General features: G+C 40.8%; 2 protein-coding genes across 8 annotated transcripts in view; one reads left to right on the top strand and one right to left on the bottom strand.

Moving 5' to 3' along the window:
- Nucleotides 1–23,827, bottom strand: part of LOC145948582 (uncharacterized) — a 232,400-nt gene that overhangs the window by 101,667 nt on the left and 106,906 nt on the right. For 5 of the 7 annotated variants that reach the window (XM_083058242.1, XM_083058246.1, XM_083058253.1 and 2 more), the window contains one exon: nt 22,074–22,127. In XM_083058242.1, the coding sequence (XP_082914368.1) occupies nt 22,074–22,127 (54 nt within the window). Of the gene's footprint in view, nt 1–4,896; nt 6,432–22,073; nt 22,128–23,827 lie in introns of those variants that run through there. The other 2 variants (XM_083058257.1, XM_083058262.1) reach the window with 2 other exon arrangements.
- Nucleotides 6,465–20,335, top strand: LOC145948635 (uncharacterized). Its single transcript, XM_083058267.1, has 2 exons — nt 6,465–7,350; nt 19,720–20,335. Exon 1 carries the CDS (start codon nt 6,465–6,467, stop codon nt 6,780–6,782), a length of 318 nt encoding a protein of 105 aa, XP_082914393.1. The 3' UTR covers nt 6,783–7,350; nt 19,720–20,335.

A 23,827-nucleotide genomic window follows, 5' to 3' on the forward strand; every position in this document is an offset into this window, starting at 1 on the left:
GATCAAACGAGAGCATCATTCTGAGGCGCGATTCTGCGGTGCCGTCGAAAAAAAAGAAATCGAATCAAAGCACAGAGCAGGTCCAGGGGGAAACGAGGGTAACAAGGGGGCAGGGGGTTCCCGCGTATTACCTACGCGGCTTGGGCTTCATGGCTGAGAGGGGAAAAGGGAGAAAGGCCCTTCGTGTTCGCGGCCGCGAAATAACGTCAGTGGTTTGTGGTTTTTCATACGTGCAAGAAGTCACAATGGTGGATCCCAGAACGATCCTTCTACGTAGCGCGGGACCGAACGCTTCTCTCTTCACGGACGAGACGATGGAAGAAAAGCAAGAAGAAGACGAGCAAGAAGAAAAGGTGGCTTTTGTTCCCACCTTGAGCGAGCCTCGACGCGACCTGCCACTTTTTCACGTTTCTCCTGACCCCTCTCTCTCTCTCTCTCTCTCTCTCTCTCTCTTTGTCGCGCCCTTTCTCTACCTTTCTCTTTGTTTCACCTTCCTTCCTTCCCTATCTCTCCCTTTTGCCACTTCCTCGTCTCACCCTGAGATATCCTCTTCCACGACTGATGCCCTTTGTCTCGAGGAAACGCGATTAGAAACCCTGGTGGTGCAATTTTAAGACGCTTCCGTCATAATGGCGCGTCTATTAGTCTCTCGAACAGCAGGGGACGAACTTGGCTCTCCGGCCGGCTTTCTCGTCACAATCTTGGAGACTCGCTTGATTTTAACGGAGGTGGAAAACATCTGTTATTTGATCTCGTTTCGGTGCCGTGGCATAGCGCTATTGACAGACGGTTCTTTCAATAATGTCGGAGAAAGTATACCCAGTTCTTTCAATTTATGAATTTCAAAAAAATATAATGTAATAGAAAATCACGTGGCAAAATTAAAAGATAATTGTATCTTTTTCGACTAGTATAGCACACTCGTAATCTGTATAATTGTATCGCATTTACGCTAACGTTTTTATTACATGACATTGAAATTAAATAACCGAGGACAGAGCTGTTTATTTCCATTAAAATGGCAGGTTTTATTAACTGTCGGAAACAATGAAAACGAAACGAGCCGATGACTACGCGTAAGACCAGACTAGCAGGAGCGTGTCTTTCGACGGCGAGTCAGCAAAGGGTAAGAGAAACGACAGTCGGAGGCAGAAGCCGATGCTTTGTGGTCCATAAATAAGTCAGCCAACCAGCATGGCAGCGGCACGCAGTGTAATCGGTGTTTGTATTTTGAGCGATAGCCAATATTTAACTCCGGCAATGGCAATCCGTACGACTACGACGTGCCGAAGGGACTACCGGAGAGGAGCGGTAAGTCGTGTTCCGCGACGGAAGGCGAAGGTCGAGGCTAAAGCCGTGCGAGCGCGTGATCCCTCTTCGACCGTTCGACAGGGAGACCCTACATGGCACTTTCGACAAGGTAACCGGAGAGCCGTGATTCCTGGAAACCTGGCCAGGAAGACCTGGCCGACGATAAGTCACGAAAGTGACAAGGCCACCGCGACAGCGTGGCATTACCGAACGTTCCAGATTCCAGAAACATTACGCTTCATCCGGTCGATCACGCTTATCAAGAAGTTATTTTTTCCGGGTAATAAAAAAAGTTTATCTCGCGAAATCGTCGGGCGAAAGATATATATCGCGTCCAGGAAATGTTATAATTATACTGGTTAGAGAAGATAATGTGATGGCGATTGTTAGTTTAAGTTAATCGAAATATAAGCGGCGATAACAAGACTGCAATTACTTAACTTAATGATGATAATATCGTTATAACTGGATAGTCGCGCAAGAGCGGTTGGCATCAATAATTGTCATAATTTATAACTTTCCCCTTGCGGCTTCTATACGTCGCGGTTTCGACAAGCTAAGCGAATGTTTCCGCGCGAGCTCCGCAAGTCTGAGACAGCCGCTGAGAAAATTCAAATGTAATGAGTTAAGAAACCGAGAAAGAGAATATTTATGCAATTGTTCGCAACTTCGTCGTTCATCCGCTCGATTATTGTCTTATCAGTCAGATTATTGATAACTGATTTCTTTCATTCCAGATAAGACACGTAAATATAGACGTGCCACATAAATTACGTGGCACATATTATTTCTTTTTAAAAATAAAAACGCGAAAACAAAGAAAAATTTAATATAGCGAGTCATGTAAAAAATCGATCAAATGAATTAAAAGCTCGTGGAATTATAATAAATTATGAAAAATAAATAATTTATTCAGATAGATCGAATAAATAGATTGTCGATTATTATCTTAACAAGTTTCAAGAAAAAGTATTAAAAATTATTCCATTTCTCGTGGAGATGTTAATTTAACCAAATAAGGAAAAGGACAATTGTGAGACGATAAAGAAGATTTTTCCGGAAGAATAATTACGGGTCGCGCTAACCGTAGATTCCGAAAATGGATTCCTGCGGCGACCCTAGATGATTCGTTTCGGCGACGCGAAACAATGTCTGTTTCCTGGTGACTAGGAAAGAGCTGGTAATCGCATTAGCGGTCGCGGCGCGTTCGTTGCGCGTCCGCGGAACGTCTTTCGCCATTACCTCGACTTATACCGTAACGAATCCGTTCCGCGGGATCGGTTCTGTCACCAAATCACGGCGGTTTTGCTACGCTACTCCGAACCGAAGAAAGCCGAACAACCGGCTAACGAACGCACACAGCCGCGTGCAATCGCGCCGCGATATAATGCGCAAAGCGCGCAAAAAAAGTTTATTAATATCCTGACTGGCAAAATAGCGTTTTAACCGAACGATTCGAGACGGATCCGCGGGCTTTTTCAAGAACGGAGTCAACACTACGGAAGTTAATTACGCTCCATATTTTTTGTTAGACTTTCAGAGTGGTAAGTATATATCGAATTCTCGTGTATCGATTTCTCAACATTATTAGTCGTATTATTAAGTAGTGAATTAAGATATTAAGTGTGTGCCGATATCGATACATGCGGACTGCAGTAGGAAAATCCATCGCTTAACAATTAGCAGCGACATTTTCAATCCGACTAGGAAAAAAATTCCGCCAGTCCCCTCTTAATTAGAAGACGCCGACGTATAACGCGAGGTGATTGGACGAGATAAAGCTGCTGGAAGTTGCGAGAGCTAAGTGGACCCCTATTCCGCTACCGACGACTCCTAAGGGTTCCTAATTGTCAAGATCGAGCACCATAATTACACCCTCCGCGATTCGTTCTCGTCTCTCGTCTCCCTGTTAACGGAACCGGACGAATTCTCCACGTGGCAAAACAACATCGAAAAATATAGTGCGATTCGGCAGGCAGGTAACCGTGGCTTGGAAATTAAGAAGTCGGGTCTGATAAGAAGAGATAAAAGACTATTTCATAGGGAACCTATGACCCTTCTCGCATGTTCTTTTTTTTCGTTATATTATAATCCCCGAGGAATCTATTAAGAATCAAACTAATAAAATAGATTATTTACGATCTAAGATAAAATTCCGAAATTTATACAGAGAGGACAGCTAAAGTTAAATCTAATAATGTAAGTGTAAATTAAAAATAATATCTGCTAATTAAAAATAAAGTACGAAGAATAGCGCGTTTTTAATTCTCGAAAAGAATCAACGATAAATACGCCAATAAAAAAGACCAATACGCGATTTTATTTTTATATGAAACCGATAGTTTTTGAAATTCTATTAATGCTTAAAACTAAAGTACTCATTTCATATAGCATTGCAATTTCACGCAGCTCGAAGGTAGCAGAGCCATATTACGCAGCGCGAGTTTATTGACACATTAGACAGATATCATACGGTAAGCGATTTCCGAGAAATTAAAAGCTCGCTACGATAAAACAACGCACTCGAACACCTTACGGAATTTTTTATTGCCCCATTTTTAATCAAGTTCCAGGAATTCACACATTCATCGCTTTGATAATACATTTATATTTTACTTTTATTACTTTTTTTTTTTAAGATTGAAGATGTAATTTTGATTGCAAGAATATAATTAAGACGATAAAAGAAAAATATAATAAGTCAAAAATATAATAAGACGATAAAAGATAAATGCACTTATTATCTCAGCAAATATAAATGTATATAGAAGGCGGGAGTTAAAAATTTATTTATTGCTGCGGGGATTAAACTAAATGTTCCACCAGTATAAATTCATGATTAGATTACGAAGAACAATAATTGTCTTCGTATTATATAATTCACTCTCGCGATATTTGCGCTTTCTTATCTAGGCTCATGTTTGCTTTTCGTTCGTCATTCGACCTGTCGATAGAGTAATAGAGTACGAATTCCAAAGTCGCAGCATGACGCCTACCTCGGCCGCGTGTTTCATAACTTTCCGCACGCCACAACGGCGATTTGCGTCCTGTTACATTATATGACTCGTTATGATTTCGCCGACTACCTATCCGCGCAATTGATAGACTGATCAATGACGGATATGTTTGTATAAAACATCGCGCTCGCGAATCAATCTCGATTGCATCACGTCAGAACGCGTTTTGTGAGTTCTCTCTATTTAAAATGTTTTAAAAATCTTCAACAATAATCAAATCAATATGTTGACATAATATTGCCGATGGAGTATTATAAAAATAATTTTACCGAAATTGTAATTATGTTATCACAGTTTCCACGAATATGTAAAAAACTTTAAAAAATTATTTTGATAATAAATGCAAGATGGAACAACCACAATGGAAGATCAATGGGATCAACTGCACGATAAATGTCAAATAACGAATTTAAAAAGCCTTAATCAGCATAGTGTAGTGAGTAAATCAGATGTGTAATAAGTTACACAAATATTTCTAAATATGTCGTATCTCTTCTCCTTATAAAATTATCACACAATGCGGCAGTTTACTTAATTATCTTCTTCGCACATTGAGCGTTCGACTCACCAGTGTAACACCAGGCCGGCCAGACGACAGGGCTCTCGGTGTCCAACTCCCTCATTCTCTCAGCAACCCTCGGACATCTCCACTCCGTTCTTCCCGACGTGGCGGTAAGAATGTCCAGTTTGGCTATCAGTGTCAACCTCCAACCGAGCGAAGAATCTTCGGTTCCGCCTGTCGTGAATCGCAGGAGAACCGCGTTTGACGATTTACAGGAGAAATCAGCTGTTGTAAAGAGTTCTCTCTTTCTCTATTTTTTAGATGAATTCGTCGTTGATCTTGTTTTGATCTCGCTCGATTCGCAACAGGTCGTTGTCTATTCAAAAACGCAGGTCATCGGATTCCTATTATCGAAAATGTGCACATGCAAGTGAAGGATTCCGAGAGACAGATAAGTCTTTAGATGACTTTTCGCCGTCACCACGCTCCGGTTGCGCCACTGATAAGGCACGGAAGACGCGTCATCGACTCGTTTCGCCCTCGTCTCACTTCTCTATCGCCTTCTTGCTCGTCACGTCGTCGTACGACGATAACACACTTCTTCCCGCGAACTACTTCGCCGTAACAGCGAGGGACACGCGTGTTACACGAAAAGGTGTCTGGCACTCGACTCGAATTGCGCATTAAATGTCACGGAAATGTCAATAAGGTGCCGTCGACGTTTGACACCTTCACTGAATGTCCCCTTCCTCAGCGTCTTCAGCGCTTTACTGCTTGTCGAATAATAGCTATTTTCGGGATCGCTCTGATCGCAATCGAATCTCGAATTATATCACCAGATTATCTCTTTCTTTTCACTGAGAACAGGGTTATCAGGCTATTTATTTAGCAGATGCTGGAAATTCTGCTGATACGTTTACACTAGATCTTCAATCTACTAATTAATTCTTAACAAACGCGCTTGTCTTTCATTACCACGATAAGTTTTACCAATGTAAGATCTTGTTCGCACGTGTAAAATAAATTCACTTTTCTAAAATGAGATTTTAGAAATTCTCTCTCGAATCTGACTATTTCAATAGATCACTTTCATCTACTCGTGTCAAGAGATCGCGCGTTCCATCGAGCTATCACTTCCTTCACCTTTGCGGTCACCGCGAGATCACTTTCTTCACTCTACAGTACACCGCCGATCGGCCCCGGTAATCGCAGAGTGTACCTCGACCCGGTCGATCCTTGCCTTCGGTCCGAGAGGATCGTTGACGTACCGCGGGATGACACGACACTACACAGCACTGCTGCGTGAGGTGATGTCGAAGAGGATAGACGGATAGAAAGAGAAAGAGAGAAAGAAAAAGAGAAACAGTAGAGGGAGAGAGAGAGAGAGAGAAATGGAGAGAGATGGAAACAGGTAGGGGGATGGATAAAGGGAAAAAAGATGTTGGAAGAGATAGTCTGCGGGGAAAGGAAGAGAGAAAGAAGAGAAAAAGAGGGAGAGAGAAAAGGAGAAAGAGGGAAAGAGAGAGGGAAGAATCTGACCACCTGACCACACTGCTCTGCCTTAGTAGGCACGACACACAGGTAAGCGGAGTGGCACTTAGGTTGGTGCACCTGCCGCGAGAGTCCGCGCCGTAATGGGAGCGGGGCAACGGGCGGCAGGTAGGCAGGCCCACAGCTCGTCAACCTGCGAAGAAGGGGAATCAGTCACATGGCGAGTGCTCTGCGCTGCCTGCGAAAGAGGTGGTAGTCCGAGTAGATGGTGGTGGATGAACGAAGGTGGTGATGCTGGCGACGACGGCGCCGGTGGTGGTGCTGATGGTGGTGGTATCGGTGGTGATAGTCGTGGTGGTGGTGACGGTAGTATGGGTCGCGAAAGAACACAAGAGTCACCGAAATCCTCGAGAGAGGAGAGAGCCGACCGACGGTGTAACCTGTCGCGAGGATCAGTGTGATGATCAGCATGATAATTCCGTTCAAGAAAAATTCGAGATGATTTTCTCGGGTCGCAGAACGCTGGCGACAAGTTGAGTATGAGGGAGAGAAGCTGAATAAGCTTCAGCGATTCTTATTCGAGATACACAGCCCGTACGACAACTGTCAGATGCAGAGAAATAAAAATGTATGTACGCGATAAATAAACTTTGCATATTCGAGAGAGCATCAGATATGAAATATTTAAATAAATAGTAATAAATAAATAAGCTAAAGAACATGATATATTATGTGTTCTCAAAACAAAATTAAAAATGCAAAAGAGATTATAAATGGAAATTTGCGAAGGAAGATATCATGACTTGAATTAAGTGACAAACGATCCTATAAAATGCCGTAATAGCAATTAAAGACAAGATGAAGAAATGAAGCGGACTATTGCTTTCTATTATTTACAACGAGGAAACATTTAGCAAACATTATCGGAACAACGTAAAGCCACACCATCTTCCTTGCGTGCCTCGACTACCGATTATGGTTCATCGGGATATTCCGTGCACGAATGCCATATTTGGATCCTTTTACGAGGTAGAACGGAAGAGAACCCGTTGAATTCCAGGCGTTTCCCGAGATCGTCGGTAGTACTTGACAGTAGATTGCATCGCGAAGCGTCTCTTCCAAGCACGTCGCTCAATATCTAGCTATCAATGCTACGTCTTCCTTTACTTCTGCGATTGGCTCGTATAGTAGTCTAGGTGGACACTATGTCAAGGTAGAACGAGACGCGAACACTTTGTTTGCTTGTATGCCATAGTTCTTCAAGGATCGCTCGTAAAACAACATCATCGGTCTGCGTCGGCTCCTGGATAGCGCGATCGTTTTCCACATCGTTCGATTTTACTTTGTTATATATTTTCGCGATTTTAAATATAAATTTCAAAAGAAAGGAAAGAAATAACTCGTTATTGATTTGTAAATGACGGTAATAATGTTTGTCGTATTATTTTATAAAAATAAAATTCATATATCTAATTCTTTAAATAACTTTATGTTAAAACAAATAGTATATAAATGCGCGTATGTGTGTTCTCTCGGTTAATTCCTTGAGCTTGCGTCATAAGTAATCTTATCAGAGCTTGTCGTCTGGGTTAACGGTGATAACTTTAATTATATTTTATTTTATATTCTTTTAAGTGCGTGAGATATCAATATATCGTCTACGCTCGTTTTATTTTATATAGCAATTGATATAATAACTTGTTCTTAAATTTTTTGCGATATTAATAATCTCTAAATTGTTTTAATGAAAATCTTGCTATTCTGACTCGTATTAAACGGAAATAAAATCTTATCTATCCACCTAAATTAACACTAATTATACAGCATCCCTCGTGATAATTCTACAACACCATCGAAACGCAGAGCATATTATTTCCGAAAAACATCGTTTTAGATGTCCGAATATGTTCTTGTGCTGGAGCAAGGTGTCTAATGTATTACATGAAGTAGAATGAACAACGCGCCGAGATGAGAGCTTGTTAGGTTTAACTATCATATTGTTTCGTAAGGGTGAGGCGCTAGTTTTAAACGACGAAGTAGTAGTAGTCAGTATTAACCCGGCTTCGAGATGTATCATCAAGGACGATATATCGCGCTCGATATATATCATTCGAGAGAGAGCACTCCGCTTCTCTCTGCACGTCGGCTTATTATACGTACGTATATGTATATATCTCCGTACATGCGCGTCACCCGGAGGCTGCGCTCCGGGCTCCTCGTTTAGGTATCCGCTCCGCGAGAGATTATTCGAGCGAACGAACGCGTAGCTTTTACGCTCGGTCGAAACAGTTCCGACGGACGGCGCGCATTATATTGGTATCTCCTATCTGGCGTCGATCGCCGAGCTTCCGTAGGTAGCGATTACCACCTCGGTCATTTTCTTTCCCGGAGAACTATCGGCGATTAAACGGTCCGTCGACCTCCTCCGCATCGCGCCATGCGCAACGGGATGTATTAATCGTTCAGCCGGATCGATACGACCCGTCCTTGCGCGACGTCTATCAGCCCACTCGCGAGAATTAATTAGTACGCGATGCCGTTCGGCCGATTAAAAATTTCGCGACCGGCCGATCGTAACGATATGGAACAAGTAACACAAAACTTGTAATCAATATAAACATAGAGTTAAGTAGACGTGATTTTTCACAAACTATCGGTTTGATTTTTTCAGGAATTGATGTAAAAATTATTAAATTTGTATGTATGGTCTTTTCATAATTTGTATATTAAAAATGCAATAAAGTCTTTTATCTTTAGAATAAAAAATAATATCGCATATTAAAATTAATTATGAATAATTGATCGCTATATGTTTCATTCTCACAACTCGTTCGAATAATGTAATACCACAGGAAAAGTGAGGAGACGAACCACATCTGTTATACAAATCTACTTTCTCGATAAATGATAGGAAATGTGACTTTAAAAAACGCGCCTCGTTCCACCGTCATGTAAATCCTGAAATATTATATTCACGACGGCATCTCGCGTTTTTGAAACACCAGTTTTCTCAATCGCGACACACTAGCTAAATGCAGAGTTCCATCTAACCGTGGTTCATCTTTAGAGACGAAGTAATCGGTGGCGTTCATGAATACGTGTTCATTATTTATGAGCAACGCCTCTCGGCATCAACTGGACCGGCCTCTCTATCTACCGGTAGGCACCCGGGAGAAGAAGGTAACCGGATAACGTATTACATCTTCATATTTTTTTCCCCTCGTGCACGCCCGCTAATTAAAGGTGCCCCGGCAAGGATTTGCCCCGATGATTTAGCGGCGATGCTGCGTCGACCTGATAAGATGGGACAGATTGATAATGAGGCTCCTTTCGGTATATCGTGAGCCGGATCGAGTTCTAGTAGACTATATCTCCCTCTTATAATATTCCTATATCTTCTGGCTACTGCTCGATCAAGTTTATCATACTCGTCTCGCGTGCTGTGCGTGTCACAGAAGAATTTTATATCAACGATGCAACGGATTGCATGTATCAGATTAAATGACATATGCGCGAAAATGAATAAAAAATATAGCATCTTATATATATAATTTATCATCGAGAAGTCTGCTGTTATGTTAGAAAAATATTACGTGAAAATGGATATAATATATCAGAAATAAATGGTGTTGTGTACGCAAATATGCACTCGGCAGCATTATATTTTATCACGCTAGATAAACGTTATTTTTACGTACAATTCGAGATGGTTCTTAACATCTGTTGACGGAACAGTTATGCCTATTCGATCGAAAAGCGTCGTGATGCCGAGCCAAACATCCGCGGCATCATCGGGCATACCTCTCAGCAGCACCGAGGGATCTTGACGAGGCGGAAAAAAAAGCAACTCGCGGCATTCCCCTTTCTCATTACGGTATGCTGGATCAAAAGTGCTCATATTTCATAGACTTGTTCTGGCGTGCCGCACGAGAACCTCTCCGATGGCCTCCGCTCGCGCGCGTGCACGGAGAAGTTACGGTCCCGTTGAATGGAGAAATTTACGTTCGTCAGCAAAACGAGGACCGAAGGGGGGAACGATGACGATGGCGAACGAGGTGGACGATGCGGCACCGGTGCTCGATGATGATTTCGACGATTTAATTGAAATGTCCGGCCGGCACTAAAATCTCCCCCTCGACTCTCTCTCGCGAGCTGTGTGTCTCTTTTTCTCCTTCGTGTCGCTACTTTCTGCACTCTCTCAACGATTATCCCTGCGAACCCCCCTTTCACCCCCCCAGAAACATCTTAATATTTTTTAAACGAAGCTGGCATCGGCTGGCGACGTTGACGAATCATCAGATATTGGTGAAATCAGACGAGATTTTAGACATGCGCGTTATCTTAGAAAAGATATTTCCGAAAAACCATAAAAAATCGAAATTACTCATAATATTTTTAGAATATGCAAAATATGTAAATTAAGAAGCATGTTCTTTTAAATTCTGCGAAATTACTCGTAAATATTTCAAAGGGATTGGCTTATGGGAAATATATGTCGCAATCAATCGGCTCGATATTCTACTATAAAATTTATTTTGATAAACTATAATAAAAAGAAGCGGATTCGTCGCCTTTGGATCCCCAGTATTGACAGATTCGAAAAAAGAGAGGCGTAAAAATGATAACGGACGACTGCTTTACGAAATTTTTATTATGATGTATGCCAGCAAACACACAAACACTCATGCAGATGGACGTTCCTTAATGAGCCGTGCGAATTGTATATCGAGAATTGCCTCCAGAATTCATTTACTGCCGCGGCCGATTTACTCGTCAAACGGCTGTCCGCGAATCGTCTTCTCCCGGCGCAGGAAATCTTGGAGCCAACGAACTGTCGGAGAGAATCGATCGATATCTCCTTGAGCTACGTGTTCTTCTTTTTATCCTTCTCTCTTACTCGTTCCGTTTTTTATTTTATTTTTTTTATCGATCGTTAATTGAAAGGAATGGCATGGATTTTGCTATTTTCAACGACTCATCGTCCGCGATATGTCTATCGTCCGTATAATTATCGATAATTCTAACTCATTTCGCGTTATTATAGTGCAACTATATAGCGTATAGTATATAATTGTCAACATCGAGCTAGCAGTAGAGTTGACATTGGTTTTTAGAATGTTTAAGATTTCTAATTCAAGATTTTTTGTGTAAAGAATTATGATTAAAATAGTGAAAAAATTTCTAGAAATGATTAATATTCTTCTTCAATAATGTGTTAATGAATAAAATATATTTTAAAATATTAAATATAAATAAACGATCTTATATTCTTTTATTTTGTCGCAAAGATAGCACTAGAGCAATCCTAATTTCATTGTGTATATTAAATAAGAAATGAATATTACTTTCTATCATCCTGCATCCTGTATACGAGCTAAGTTTTAAAACACAACAAATTGTAATAAAATTCAATATATAATTATTATAGTATAAAATATAACGCATTAACACATTATCAAACGTATAGTGAACGCATAGTATCGCACATTGAAATCATAAAATACGCAGTAATGATTCCCAATTACGATCGATAAATTAAAAAGTATTCAAAATTTTCGGCGCAAAATCGTGTTCGCGCCGATTAATATCGCTGCACGCTGCGAAACGATAAACGAGATGATAAATACGAACACGCACGATTATACGTGCGAGATACCGATGAATCAGCGATGTAAAGGTCAGACGGAACGTGAACGTGCACTTGAAAGGTCAAGGAAAGATACAGGTGTCGAATGGCCGCATCGGCAAAAAGAAATTTATATAAGCAGAACGGTCAATCATGCCAACTGCAATCCGGTCGCTTTAATAATCATGCATAAGAACGCTCTCTCTGACAAGTTCGCGCAAATATCTAACTATACATAGTAAAACCAACTTGAGATGACATCACGTAGCGATAATTTCAACAATCGATACACGTTAAATTTTTATCGTATCAGCCTCGGATAATTATATCATGCTAAATATTTTTGCCTCTTAAATGTTTTGCTATTTATAATTAGCTATGCACACAAATCAATATTATCACAGATAATTTAGACAATTTTTACACGTGAAAAATTCTCCTAAATTCGAAGAAATATAGTGATTTAATATTTTTATGAGAGAGATAATTTATAGATTCAAGCAAAGTACATATAAGCATATTGCTTAATTAAACGCTAAAAAACATTATCGCGTTATTTTACACGAAATATATTGTGCGATATGCCTTTCCATGCCTTTCCATCGAAACGGCTGTCACGGCGAGACGAGTTATATAATGAAATACAAATATCGGCAGCTCTTTTGTCCTTTCGGCGCTTGAAATCCACAGTTTATGATGCGATTTTGCATTAATATTCCACCGGGCGTTCCGCGGATTCGCATGACATAGCACACTCTTCATTTTCGTTTATCGTTCGCGCGCGTTGATGCACGGAAATTTAGGACCTAATGTAATCCAATAATTTATTCGGCAGCGAAGCGACACACAAACACAGAGAACGCACGGAGAGAGCGTGGGTAGAAATGTAAAATCCTCCAATTTAGGCCGGTAATTTATATGGTGATGCCGAGAGTCGCGCCGTGTCCGATAGAAATGTCAAATTCTCTTTCCTCGCATCATGTTTAGATCGATAATTTATATGCGTTTGACGAGAAACGACGGAAATTTAAAACCAAACCTAACGAGCAAGTTTATTCCAAGGAATTCAGGAAAAGACATAATACGGCACCTATTCGTAATAATTAAAATTGTGGAATTGATCTCTACATTTTACAATAACAAAAATAGGAAACGATAGCACAGAAGATAGGAGATGAAAAAAAAATTATACTCCGAGATTCTTCTAATCAAAAGCCAAATATCAAACTTTTGAGCGTGAATCCTTGAAAAAATCGATGATGCTTATCATGACAGAACCATATGGTACGTATAATCGCCGAGAAGAAAAAAAGCGACAGAAAGCACGCGGAAGGTAGTGAGCGCGTAAGAGGGCAAGAGGGTACGCACGCAGTGCACAAAGTGCAATTTCATAATTTTTGCCTCGTAAAATCCGAGCAATGAGCGACGTAAAAATGAATAACTGGAGGAGCGTTCACCCACGGAATGGACCCCCATTCTCTTCCTTCGATCGCCACGTTCTTCTCGTTCGCACCGGGAGGCGGTCGAAGCCATCGGTGGTAGTTGCTCCGTTCCGTGGCCCCCGTTAGCAAAGTCGGACCGATTTTTATCTTCCGAATGGAATAGATTATCTTTATTTACGAGCAATCTGCGGTATGGGCAAATTGTTTGGGAACGAGTGAAGGTTATTTAAAAGCCGTAAACTATTCAGTATGTGGACGAACTTAAATCGTCCGAGAGCAAAAGTGTGAGAATATCTTGCGGTAGAAAAATTTCTGTGATAAATTTGACTCTCGGCGAACTCTTGTTTAAAAAATATATCTATACATTAAATATTGCCTCTCGCGAACAATGATTCACATTTTAGATAAAGATACTATTATACGCTTTTGGCCACCACAGTAGCATTCATTTTTCTTAAATCTTAATTAAAGTTAAGTAAGATAATCGAGTCATGTTCGAGCCGAACAAGCATATCTTGAGCTGAACGCTGCAAGGACGATGTTAAAAAAAATTTCTATTGCAGATGTCATTTGATAATTCTACAGTTTTAGATTAATCGATAAATGAATTTTTATCAATTGATTGATCATGTATCAAAAGTCAAACTATCGTCAGGAGAAGCAGGACAGAAGTTCAATTCGTGCCAAGTAAATTTTAATAGTCAAATACAATTAAGGAAATCAGAAAGAGGCGTAACGCCGTAAAATGCGAGACGCGCGAAATGCTACATATCGACACTCGCGAACTGCACCCAGGATTAATAATGTCGACGTGCCGGTTGTCGAGAGTAAAGGAAAGACGGAGAAATGAAAGAAGAGAGAAAGATGAAGAAGAAGAAGCTGCAGAAGACGATGAAGGAGAAGAAGAAGCGGGAAAGGAGAGGTAAAAGGTACAGAAGAGCAACAAGCGGTACAGCCTCGGGTGCCGGGCGGGGCTCAGATGTTTATCCCGGTCGACCTCTCTTCCCCCTTGGCCCCCCAATGCCTCTCTTCGTGTTTCCCGATATGCCCCCTTCACCTCCGGTTCTTGCGGAGAAGGAGCGCGCCCTCGGCAATCCAGTGTTGCGGAGCGTTGCATCTACGTTATGCGTGCTCTTGTTGCTCGGATGCACTTACAGTGGCGTCGCAATCGTCCCCGTTTCTCTCTCGACAGACGGAAATATGACAGGCACGATCGCACAAACAAAGGCCCTTAATATTCCGCAACGCGTTATACATTTTAAAATCGAGAGAATAATAAACTAGAAAACGTTGACGCAGAAGATTAAAATTTAATGTATTAGCTTTACATTATTTGCATGTGTATTAGCGTATTATATACCCTATACCATATATTAAATTCTTCTATATATACTTAAATAATATATTTTTTATTAACGCACCCACATATATTTTCATTAAAACGCAGACATATACCGATGCAGTATTTTGCGTAAAGGGAGACGTAAAGGCCAAAATTGGCGCAACATTTTTGTCGTCGCTATAAAACGGGCACTAATTAATACAAAATAAGAATCGAGATAATAACGAACGTGTTTTCAGGATGATTTTTGGAATCTTAAAAATTCTCAGAGAAGAAGGTCAGTTCGAAAAACTTGGGCGTGATGTCGCGGTGAATGAGGTAGAATGGTTCGGTTCGACAACCGTATCGATCGTAATCGAAACGACCGGGAAGAAGATCGAGGAGGAGGCTGAGGTCTTCGGCTTGTGACGAGGCGTCGGACAGTCGGCGCTTGCAAAAAATCAACGTTAATCAGACACTTCGTATCGCCTCATACTCAGCTCCCGGTGAGCCGAGCGCGATCTAGCTCACAGCAGGTTCTTCGTGGCAAAAAATCGATGAATGAACTTACGCCAGAGCGGATGCTTCGCGCTCGAGTTGACCGACGACGGCGGTTTTACGAGTGTCCATCACGCATATCTTCATCATTATTTGTTAAAATTCGCGCGGTCTTTTTTGTACCCCCCGTGCTTCTAAATTAAAACGCTTTATATAAAGCGTAATATAATTTACGAAAGAATAATTAAATCATTAACACACATTATTGTGTGTATTTTATATCCGTATAGACAAAAATTTAATTATATAGTGTACGTACTCTTTAATAATCGATAGATACTTCAAATATTATCGTTAATTATTACTTATCACCATGTAATAGCTTTATTTTCTCTTTTCCCGTCGAAATTAAACTCTATTAAATTATATTCCTTCGAGAACAGTAGTTCCCTGATTCCCTATGCATACAGACGGTCCGCAAATATCGCTTTGCAATTAACTTCAACTATCACGAGTTAATCTCTCCTACCCGATCATCTGCTATTTTTGTCTTTCTCGTTGCGACTCCTCGATACTAATACAATAATACAATTATTCATCATCGTTGGCGATTCGAATCCGCGCGGACCGACGCAGCGATCGAACGATCTATCGATCAATGACAACACCGTCGCATACAAACGCAAACGAATCGAAGCTAATCATTCACCAACCGTGTGCGCGACGACCGCATCGAGATAAGGATACATCCCGGCAAATTCGAAGCGAGCTACGTTTACTCTCGGCCGACTATATACTCTCTCCTAGAGATTCGTCTGTACGATGGTTTCATCGAGCACGTATTCCGCTGATGACGCACTTCCGGCCAAGTGAACCCTCGCGGTGGCCCCTGTGATAATTCCGGAGGATCGAGAGAGGAGCGAGAGAGAAAGATTCATCCACCGTGACTCCGTGGCCCCGTGACGACCCCGAAGAGATGTTTGCTCTTGTTGCGGTGCTATGCGCCGTAGCGACCGGCGGCTGTATGAAAGTACAAGAAGAAGAAGAAGATGATGAAGAAGAGAGGAAGGAAAAGAGCAAGACGGGGGGAAGAGAAGAGCAAGGCGAAAGAGGATCAAGGAAGAGCAGCGAAAGGAGCAAGAAGTCGACGCGGTGATGAGGTGAAGCAAGGGGTAGAGGGAGGAGAGAAGGTGGAAGACGGGTCTTGATCCAACGCCTAGCCTCCGAAGGAGCTCGCTCGGCGCCCGATGGTAGCGGCTCGCTCATCATTGTAATTACTTCGCGAGGATGTACCAGTATATTGGATCATTATCGAGCGCTCCATATCTACCACCTAGCCCATAAGTATAGACTTATGCTCCCGGTGTGTCCGAACGGTAATCTCCTTTCTCCCGCTCTCTTTTTCTCTTTCTTTCTTTCTTACTCTCTCTCTATCTCGATCATACGCACGAGCACGTTGCACATATGCGTAAGTGCGTGTGCGACGACACGCATCGAAAGGGAAGCGAACGAGAGAAGGGCAGGAAACGCGATCGGGGCACGTACCAGCTAACGACTCGTTCGTACGGCTCTCTGATCAAACAATCGCGGCAACCGGGGCAACTTTCTAAAGGATCCTCGCGAGTGTCGGAGGGGGGTTCTTCTTCTGGCTTCTCGCGAGCATTCGTTTTCGCGGTGGGCGATGACAGTGGCGTAAGCGGATGAATGATGTTGATAAATTTGGTAATATTTTACCCACCGCGCGTTTTTACCTACCTAAGCCTCGTACACATTTCTGCGTTCCCCGATTATATCGAACAAGAGAAAGATTACAAAAACTATGATGATAAAAATATGCAAAACCAGAATTTTAAAAAATTCGTATGTAAAAGTATGTATAATAGTCTTATATATTTGTAGATTTTTTTCTATTCGTATATAATATTCTATATATTGTGCATTTTTAAAACATATGCCTCGCATATTTAATTTTAAATACCTATACCTATATAAAGTCGATATCTCTATAATTCGGATTATTTTTTTATACGATAATATATAAGTTGTATATTAAAAGAAAATTATAATAAGAATAAAATTGTTGATTGTAACAGAAAAAGTGCGCATCGTAATCAAGTATACGCAAGTATATTGCAATAAATATATGCAATAAGTACATGCCGCCACCGGAAGCGACTAGCTGTACCGTAGCTGATCGATTAAAGGATATAGTGCAGTAATTATCATTACGCGGTGATCTATGAGCTATAAAATAGGATTATAATTGCATACTTTTATTGAAAAAAAAGAAACTCTTCTAGGTCTTTAATATCCTGCTAGGATCTACACAGCTCAAGATTCTAATTTTAATAAATAGAGTTGTTTTTATTAAAATTTTGTATTTAATCGTATTATAATTATCGATGCTTGAAATATCAAGAATTAATTTATCTTTGAATTTTATTGAGATTTTCAATAAAAAAAATGACTTTAGGAAATGAATCATTCTCAATGAATTTATATAGAGTAGATGATATATATGTGCATTGATCGTTTATACACTTGTAAGAGGAAATCCGTTTTCGCAAGTTTGCTTATAGCATAGAAGGAAATATTAATCGTGAGAAATATAATTGCAGAATAAGGTGTGTATTAAGTATCGGAAATGCTCGATTATACACGAGCATTTGATTTATTAATAAATATTACGGCACAATTATTGCGCGATAATTTATCAACTACAAACTGTGTACGTGAATATAATATTTAATTAAACATTTAACTTAAAAAAAAAAAAAAAAAACCGAAAAAATTATTTCATACGCAAATGCAATTTAATTGCAGGTAGCTCTATTAATTTATTTTTATACAAGAATTTAAAGCTAAACAACCTGAAAGATAAATGGTTCACATACTTGCTCAAAAATCATTCCACGTCATAGAACGCCTTTGGCCCTTTGAAATAGCCCTTGAAATTTAATCGCTTCTCAAGCCATGTGAAGCAATCACGAAAAGAAGAGTAGTCTTCCACTCGAGCGATAATCGCTGATACATAGTCAGTGTATTCCGAAGAGAAAGCTTCGGTGTCTTCTTTCTAACGACTCTGTATAATTTGCTTGACTTCTTTATATTAGACGGATCTTTGCTTCTCAGATAGAAACAAAAATCTCAGCAAACGTGCATAGGTGAGAAAATCACAGCATCAGAAAAGATATGTCTTGAAACCAAGTTGAAATTAACACCGAATTTGCAATCAAGCTAAAGCTTCGTAAAAAATAACGTTGACAAGTCTAACAAAGCGTGTAATTTAAGAATCTACATCCAGATATAATTTCTATTAAATCAAAGCTCATTGTACATGATTTGTTAAATATAAATAAATTCTAAATAAGGGTGAAATTGCTAACCGCAGAAAATAAGGCTAACCGGATTCGTGTATTTTTTCTCCGATCAACAATACTGATTAATCGCTTCAAGTTGAATGCATGTAGAAAAATTGTCGACAGTCTCGTTCGTTCATTCGGCATCTCGAAAAACAACAAGCACATAGCAAGCATTCCTGCATTCCGTGGGATTTGCCAACCTCGCGCGACCTGGCCACGACCGTTAGACCGGAATCCGAATCGAGGATCTGAAGATCCTGCAGAAGGGGTCGGGATCGATCCGGGACGCGCAACGGGAGCCCGCGCGGAGGAAGGAACGGGAGCGTATCGAAAGATGCGGGCTTCGATAATCCTTGAGGGTAGGTAGGTAGGTCGGTACATCGTGGCTTGCCGAGTCTTGCCTATCGCGGTGAGGCGCTCGACGGAGGAAGGAAAGGGGCAGCATATCTTTTTCCCTCCTCCTCGTTCACACACCTCCGTCTCTCTTTCTCTCAACATCATCGCCTTCGTCTCGCGGCCGACCGGCCGACCTACGTGAAGATGCTCAGGTGTAAAACCGTTGATTGCCACGGCGCGGTATTTTCTCTTTGTACGGCGATGGTAGCGGTGGGCGTGCCGGGCACGACCGAAGGGAGACGGCCAAGGCCTCCTCATCGCGCGCTACCGCGATTATGTTTATTATACTTGGGCACACGCGTGTACGCGCGCGTACGTGCGCGTACTTACACGCGTCTCCCGCTGTTCACGCGCGGTCCAGCATCCGCTCGTCGCGAACCAGAGAGAATACATAGCGTGCCGCGCTGCTCCAATCCGTGCTAAGAGAGTGAATGACGATGGCTACCGCGAGAACGACTGTTTTCCGACGCGACTTTGTTTAGAGCTCCGCGGAGGCGATGGTCTCGCCTGATCGTCGACAGAGATCACGCCTGATTGCACGCGGTATTTCAGAGGATCGGTCGCGATCGCGTAGGATTGACTCTTCGAACTCGGCTAACGATCGCATGCGGAGGAAGAGAAGGGCTAGTAAACTAATTAACTACGATATGATTCGCATTTCAATGTGATTTTATAAAGAACAATGGGTTATGCGAATATCTCTTGCATTATAGAAAAATTCTAATATACCTCAAGTACTTTTGATTTTTTCAGGAACCGGAAGCGAGAGCAGAGAACTTGCAGATCAATGATAATAAGAACGTATCAGTGAATGTTACCAGAAGTAACACCGGAAATATACTCGAAGCGACTCGCTAATCATCCGGCACATCCCCCCGTAGTTTCGAGAGGATAAATCAATCATCGCGGACGATGCAAGACGGTGCAAAACGATCTCGACTCCCGTCATCGGCAATGACGCGCCGTCGTCGAAGATGAGGCCGCGTTAGAATTCCATCGAGGTGGAGCCTTGACATTTCGTGGCCTGGAATCGATCGACATAATTGATCGGCCTCCGCGGCTCGCATTCGACAAACGATGGTGCTATCCATTCCGTTCGGTACGGTTTACAACGATCAATCGCGCCGTTCGACCTCGCGACGGAACGCGGCCGCGTTCAACTGGATTCTTTCTGACTTCTTTCTAAGAACGAGAAAGAAGTAGGGCCCGATTAAATTGGACCTTTAGGAGACTTCAAATTACGCGACGCCGACGACAGTGTTGAGACAGCAGAATGCACAAATTAGAGCGTAGAAGTAAAATCGTAGAAGTAACGCGGGAAGTAATCAATGACATCTTAACTCAATGCTCCATTATACGATACTCTTCTTTACTCAATGTTAAATAACATTTTAATATATAAATTTAAGATATATATATATATATATATATGTATAAACAGCTTTTATGAGAAATAAAAATAAACATAATATTGACAAATATCTTGTGTGTGTATGTGTGGATATACTTTTCATTAATTAAAATATATATATAATTTCGTCAATTAAATATATAATAAAATTATGTCAAGTGACAAAAAATATCATTTAAAATGCAAAATCCATGTGGATTATTTAAAAATATTAGATGCAATATTTCTTTATATACAATACAGCTGTAATATTATTTTTATTTTGTTGTTTTTCACCAAGCATCGTCGTGAATTTGAAAGGTAACGAGAGAAATACCTACAATTTTCATGTAAAACTAGCGATATACCTATTATTACTGCAAGTACACCTACACAATGCGTTCTAAACGAACGTGCAGCACGACGAATATATAAGCTCGGCAGCAAACACGACAAACAAATGCCACGGAGTGCTGCAATTTTCTATCGTTAACTACTGCCGGTGTCTTAAACCCACGTGTGCAAATGTTCCAATAACGATTGCTCGTGAGTACTAAAAATTTTATAGCGTTACGTTTATCGGCACGAGGATATAGCGTCGGCGAAATCTTGTTTAACAAAATAATGACTATGATTATTCTACTTTACATTCGCCCGTTGTTGTTAGTAACACACATGATACTCCCTCCTTGCAAGTGGGAGCCGTTTTGTCCCGCGGCAATTTACCAGAAGTAATCGTCGATCAAGAAGAGTTATAACTACCGGATTGTCAGCTACTCGCTGGCATTAAAAGAGTGTTTTTCAGTCGCGACTGGCGGTGGCCAGCACGTTACAAATAGTCAACATTTACGGGACCTAATCGCCCATCTATCATAGCCCGTATTGTAAATGTTGAATTTCTCAAATACTTCAAATTCAAAATATTTTACGGAGAGACTAAAAAGCACTATCATATAATTATGGTTATGGAGTTATGAAAAGAAAATTAATAGGCATTTATATGATGCCTCGCTAAAATATAATTGACGCGCTGATGCAACTAGAAAATACATAGATTTATTTAAAGTAACACGAACCAGAAGATCCGTCGTATCTTCTCGTGACTGAAGATGATTGCGTGTGACTCTGATATACTCTTTCTCTCTCTTTCTCTGTATCTCTCCCTCTGTCTTTTTCTTTCGCATGAGCTAATAAAACTTGTCTAATCCTATGCGACGCCCAGGGTGCAAGCGTCTAGAAAAAGTGGCTCGCGTAGTTCGTGTCTCGACTGGTTCAATTTACATAAACACGTACTCATTGATTGCCGGACCAGATTGTCCGGCGTTATTACTTCCACGACCGGTTAACTTCACCGCAGGATCGCGAATAATCGTTAAGACCTAATAGCTTCACTACACACTCGCTAGCACCGACCTCGCCCGATAGATACGCTCGGTGCGTAAAGTTAGACTTCGTCGGCCCCCGCGTAATCGCACGAAGTCAGTGGACTGATGCCTTTTCACTTCCGACATTAGAGAAACGACGGTTATCACGTTACTTTGCTTGCGTTAGAATCCACGGCTATAGTTATCGCAACGGATTATCACGGCAGAGAAAATGGCACAACGTCGTCGACAAATAGGTTGAGAATTATGCAGATTGCATAACGATATTTAATACTGCGTACAGGAAACTGCACAGCAGGTAAGACTACACAGAGATAAGTAGTTGTACTCACCGAAATGATGCAAGAACGAGCCTCCGCCGTCAGAGTAGCCGTTCTTCTCGGATCCTGAAAACACACAGAGAACATTAAATTAGAAAATATAATAAATTGTATATTGCAGGTTCTTTAACTTGAGCAATCTTTAATTTTATCTCTCCAATTCTGTAATCTTTTTAGAATAAGAATATTTTCTATTTCTTTTTTCGATTTCTCTCATTAATCTAAATTTTCTCATCTCCTGTATACGATAACTAATCAAGAGTTCCCTTTAAAGGGGATGAAACGCGCATCGATCGATCGATCGATCGATCGACGAGTACCACGTGCACTGCGAGTACTAGATGGTAGTCCAGAGCACCACCCACGAAGCGGCTACTTAGCATGCACGACCAGCCAGGAGGTACGTACCTACTTATCTGACAGGGTTAACTAATACAGCTTCCACCGATCGCGCGCGGTCTCTTGATTAGAAATACATCGATAAATCAGAGAAAGGAGCGATGCGCGCGCCAGGGATAGCCCCGTGGAGAAGGAAGACGAAGAGAGGAAAAGGAAAAGCAAAAAGGATGAAGATGCGGAACACAGCATTCCATGTAATTGTCCCGCTTATATGCTTACGAGGTAAACCGACCATAAACGTACGACAATGATGATTGAGTGATTGTTAAACTTGAGAGATTGCAAAATTTAGCGGATAAATCACATTGATTCGTATGAATTTAAGTTACTTAAATTAATTCGCTAATTAATTAGTCGTTAACTTTTATCGATACCTAAAGTAAACTTATTTTCTCTCGATATTGAAATCTACATTTTCATAATTTCGCATAGTTCAATATCAATAATAATTCTGTGCGTTTTCAAGTATATTATTATAGCGACATAAGAGATAATTTATTGTATGAGCCTTCATTATGAAATAAACACTTAAGCGTTCCTTCAGACTATCTTACTACATGATATTTCTCCTAGCGGTCACGACAGATATATGCTGCTGGTTCTGTTATATGCACCCGCGCTTCATGCAAGCGCAGTTTCGCGCGGCTGTAACGAGATAATTAAATGAATATAATCAGCGATAAATGCGCACTGCACCTGCGAGTCGTCGTTTAATTGGACGTTACGCCTATCAAAGCATGTTGCTTCCGCTGCAGCGCGGATGCTGCGCGCCGCTACGTCGAGGTTTGCAGGAAGAAAAAGATTTTTAAAAACTTCTAATCTAATCTGCCATACAAGGAAAGAGAAAAACATCGAAAAATTGAAATTGCATTAGTAGAGTTTCCTTATCTCTGTATCAGTCTAGACGAAAATCAAGGCCAAACATCTTTATTAAAAATATCTTGTCATTCTACACTAGTCTTCACTTTTAATCAAAATAAAATTGATCACAAAAGTTAATACACAAGACTTTTCTATAGACGAATAAGTGTAATTAAGACCTCAATAAAAATCTGCAAGATTTATATAAAAACTTTTACAAAACAACTTTGATACTTTAGCTTAAAAATTGTATTTATTGTATTGGAATAATTATATAAAAAATAAAATAAAATTATCTACATAATTTGCATATGTGTCTTACTTGTAATCGAAAAAAATTAGATTTATTTAGCAATAACGGCAACAACGATTTCACCGCGATCGTTACTGACGTAGGTCATTTTCTCGCTTTTTTCCACCGTTATACTTGGTCGCGGTGCGCATAATCATCTGCGCGGCCTGGAAAGGCCGTCGACGAGCGAGCGTCAGCGGGCGAGATTCCGCTC

Source organism: Prenolepis imparis, unplaced genomic scaffold (assembly GCF_030444845.1).
Source record: "Prenolepis imparis isolate NDT839.2.m4 unplaced genomic scaffold, iyPreImpa1.0 SCAF_2, whole genome shotgun sequence".
Lineage (NCBI taxonomy): Eukaryota > Metazoa > Arthropoda > Insecta > Hymenoptera > Formicidae > Prenolepis > Prenolepis imparis.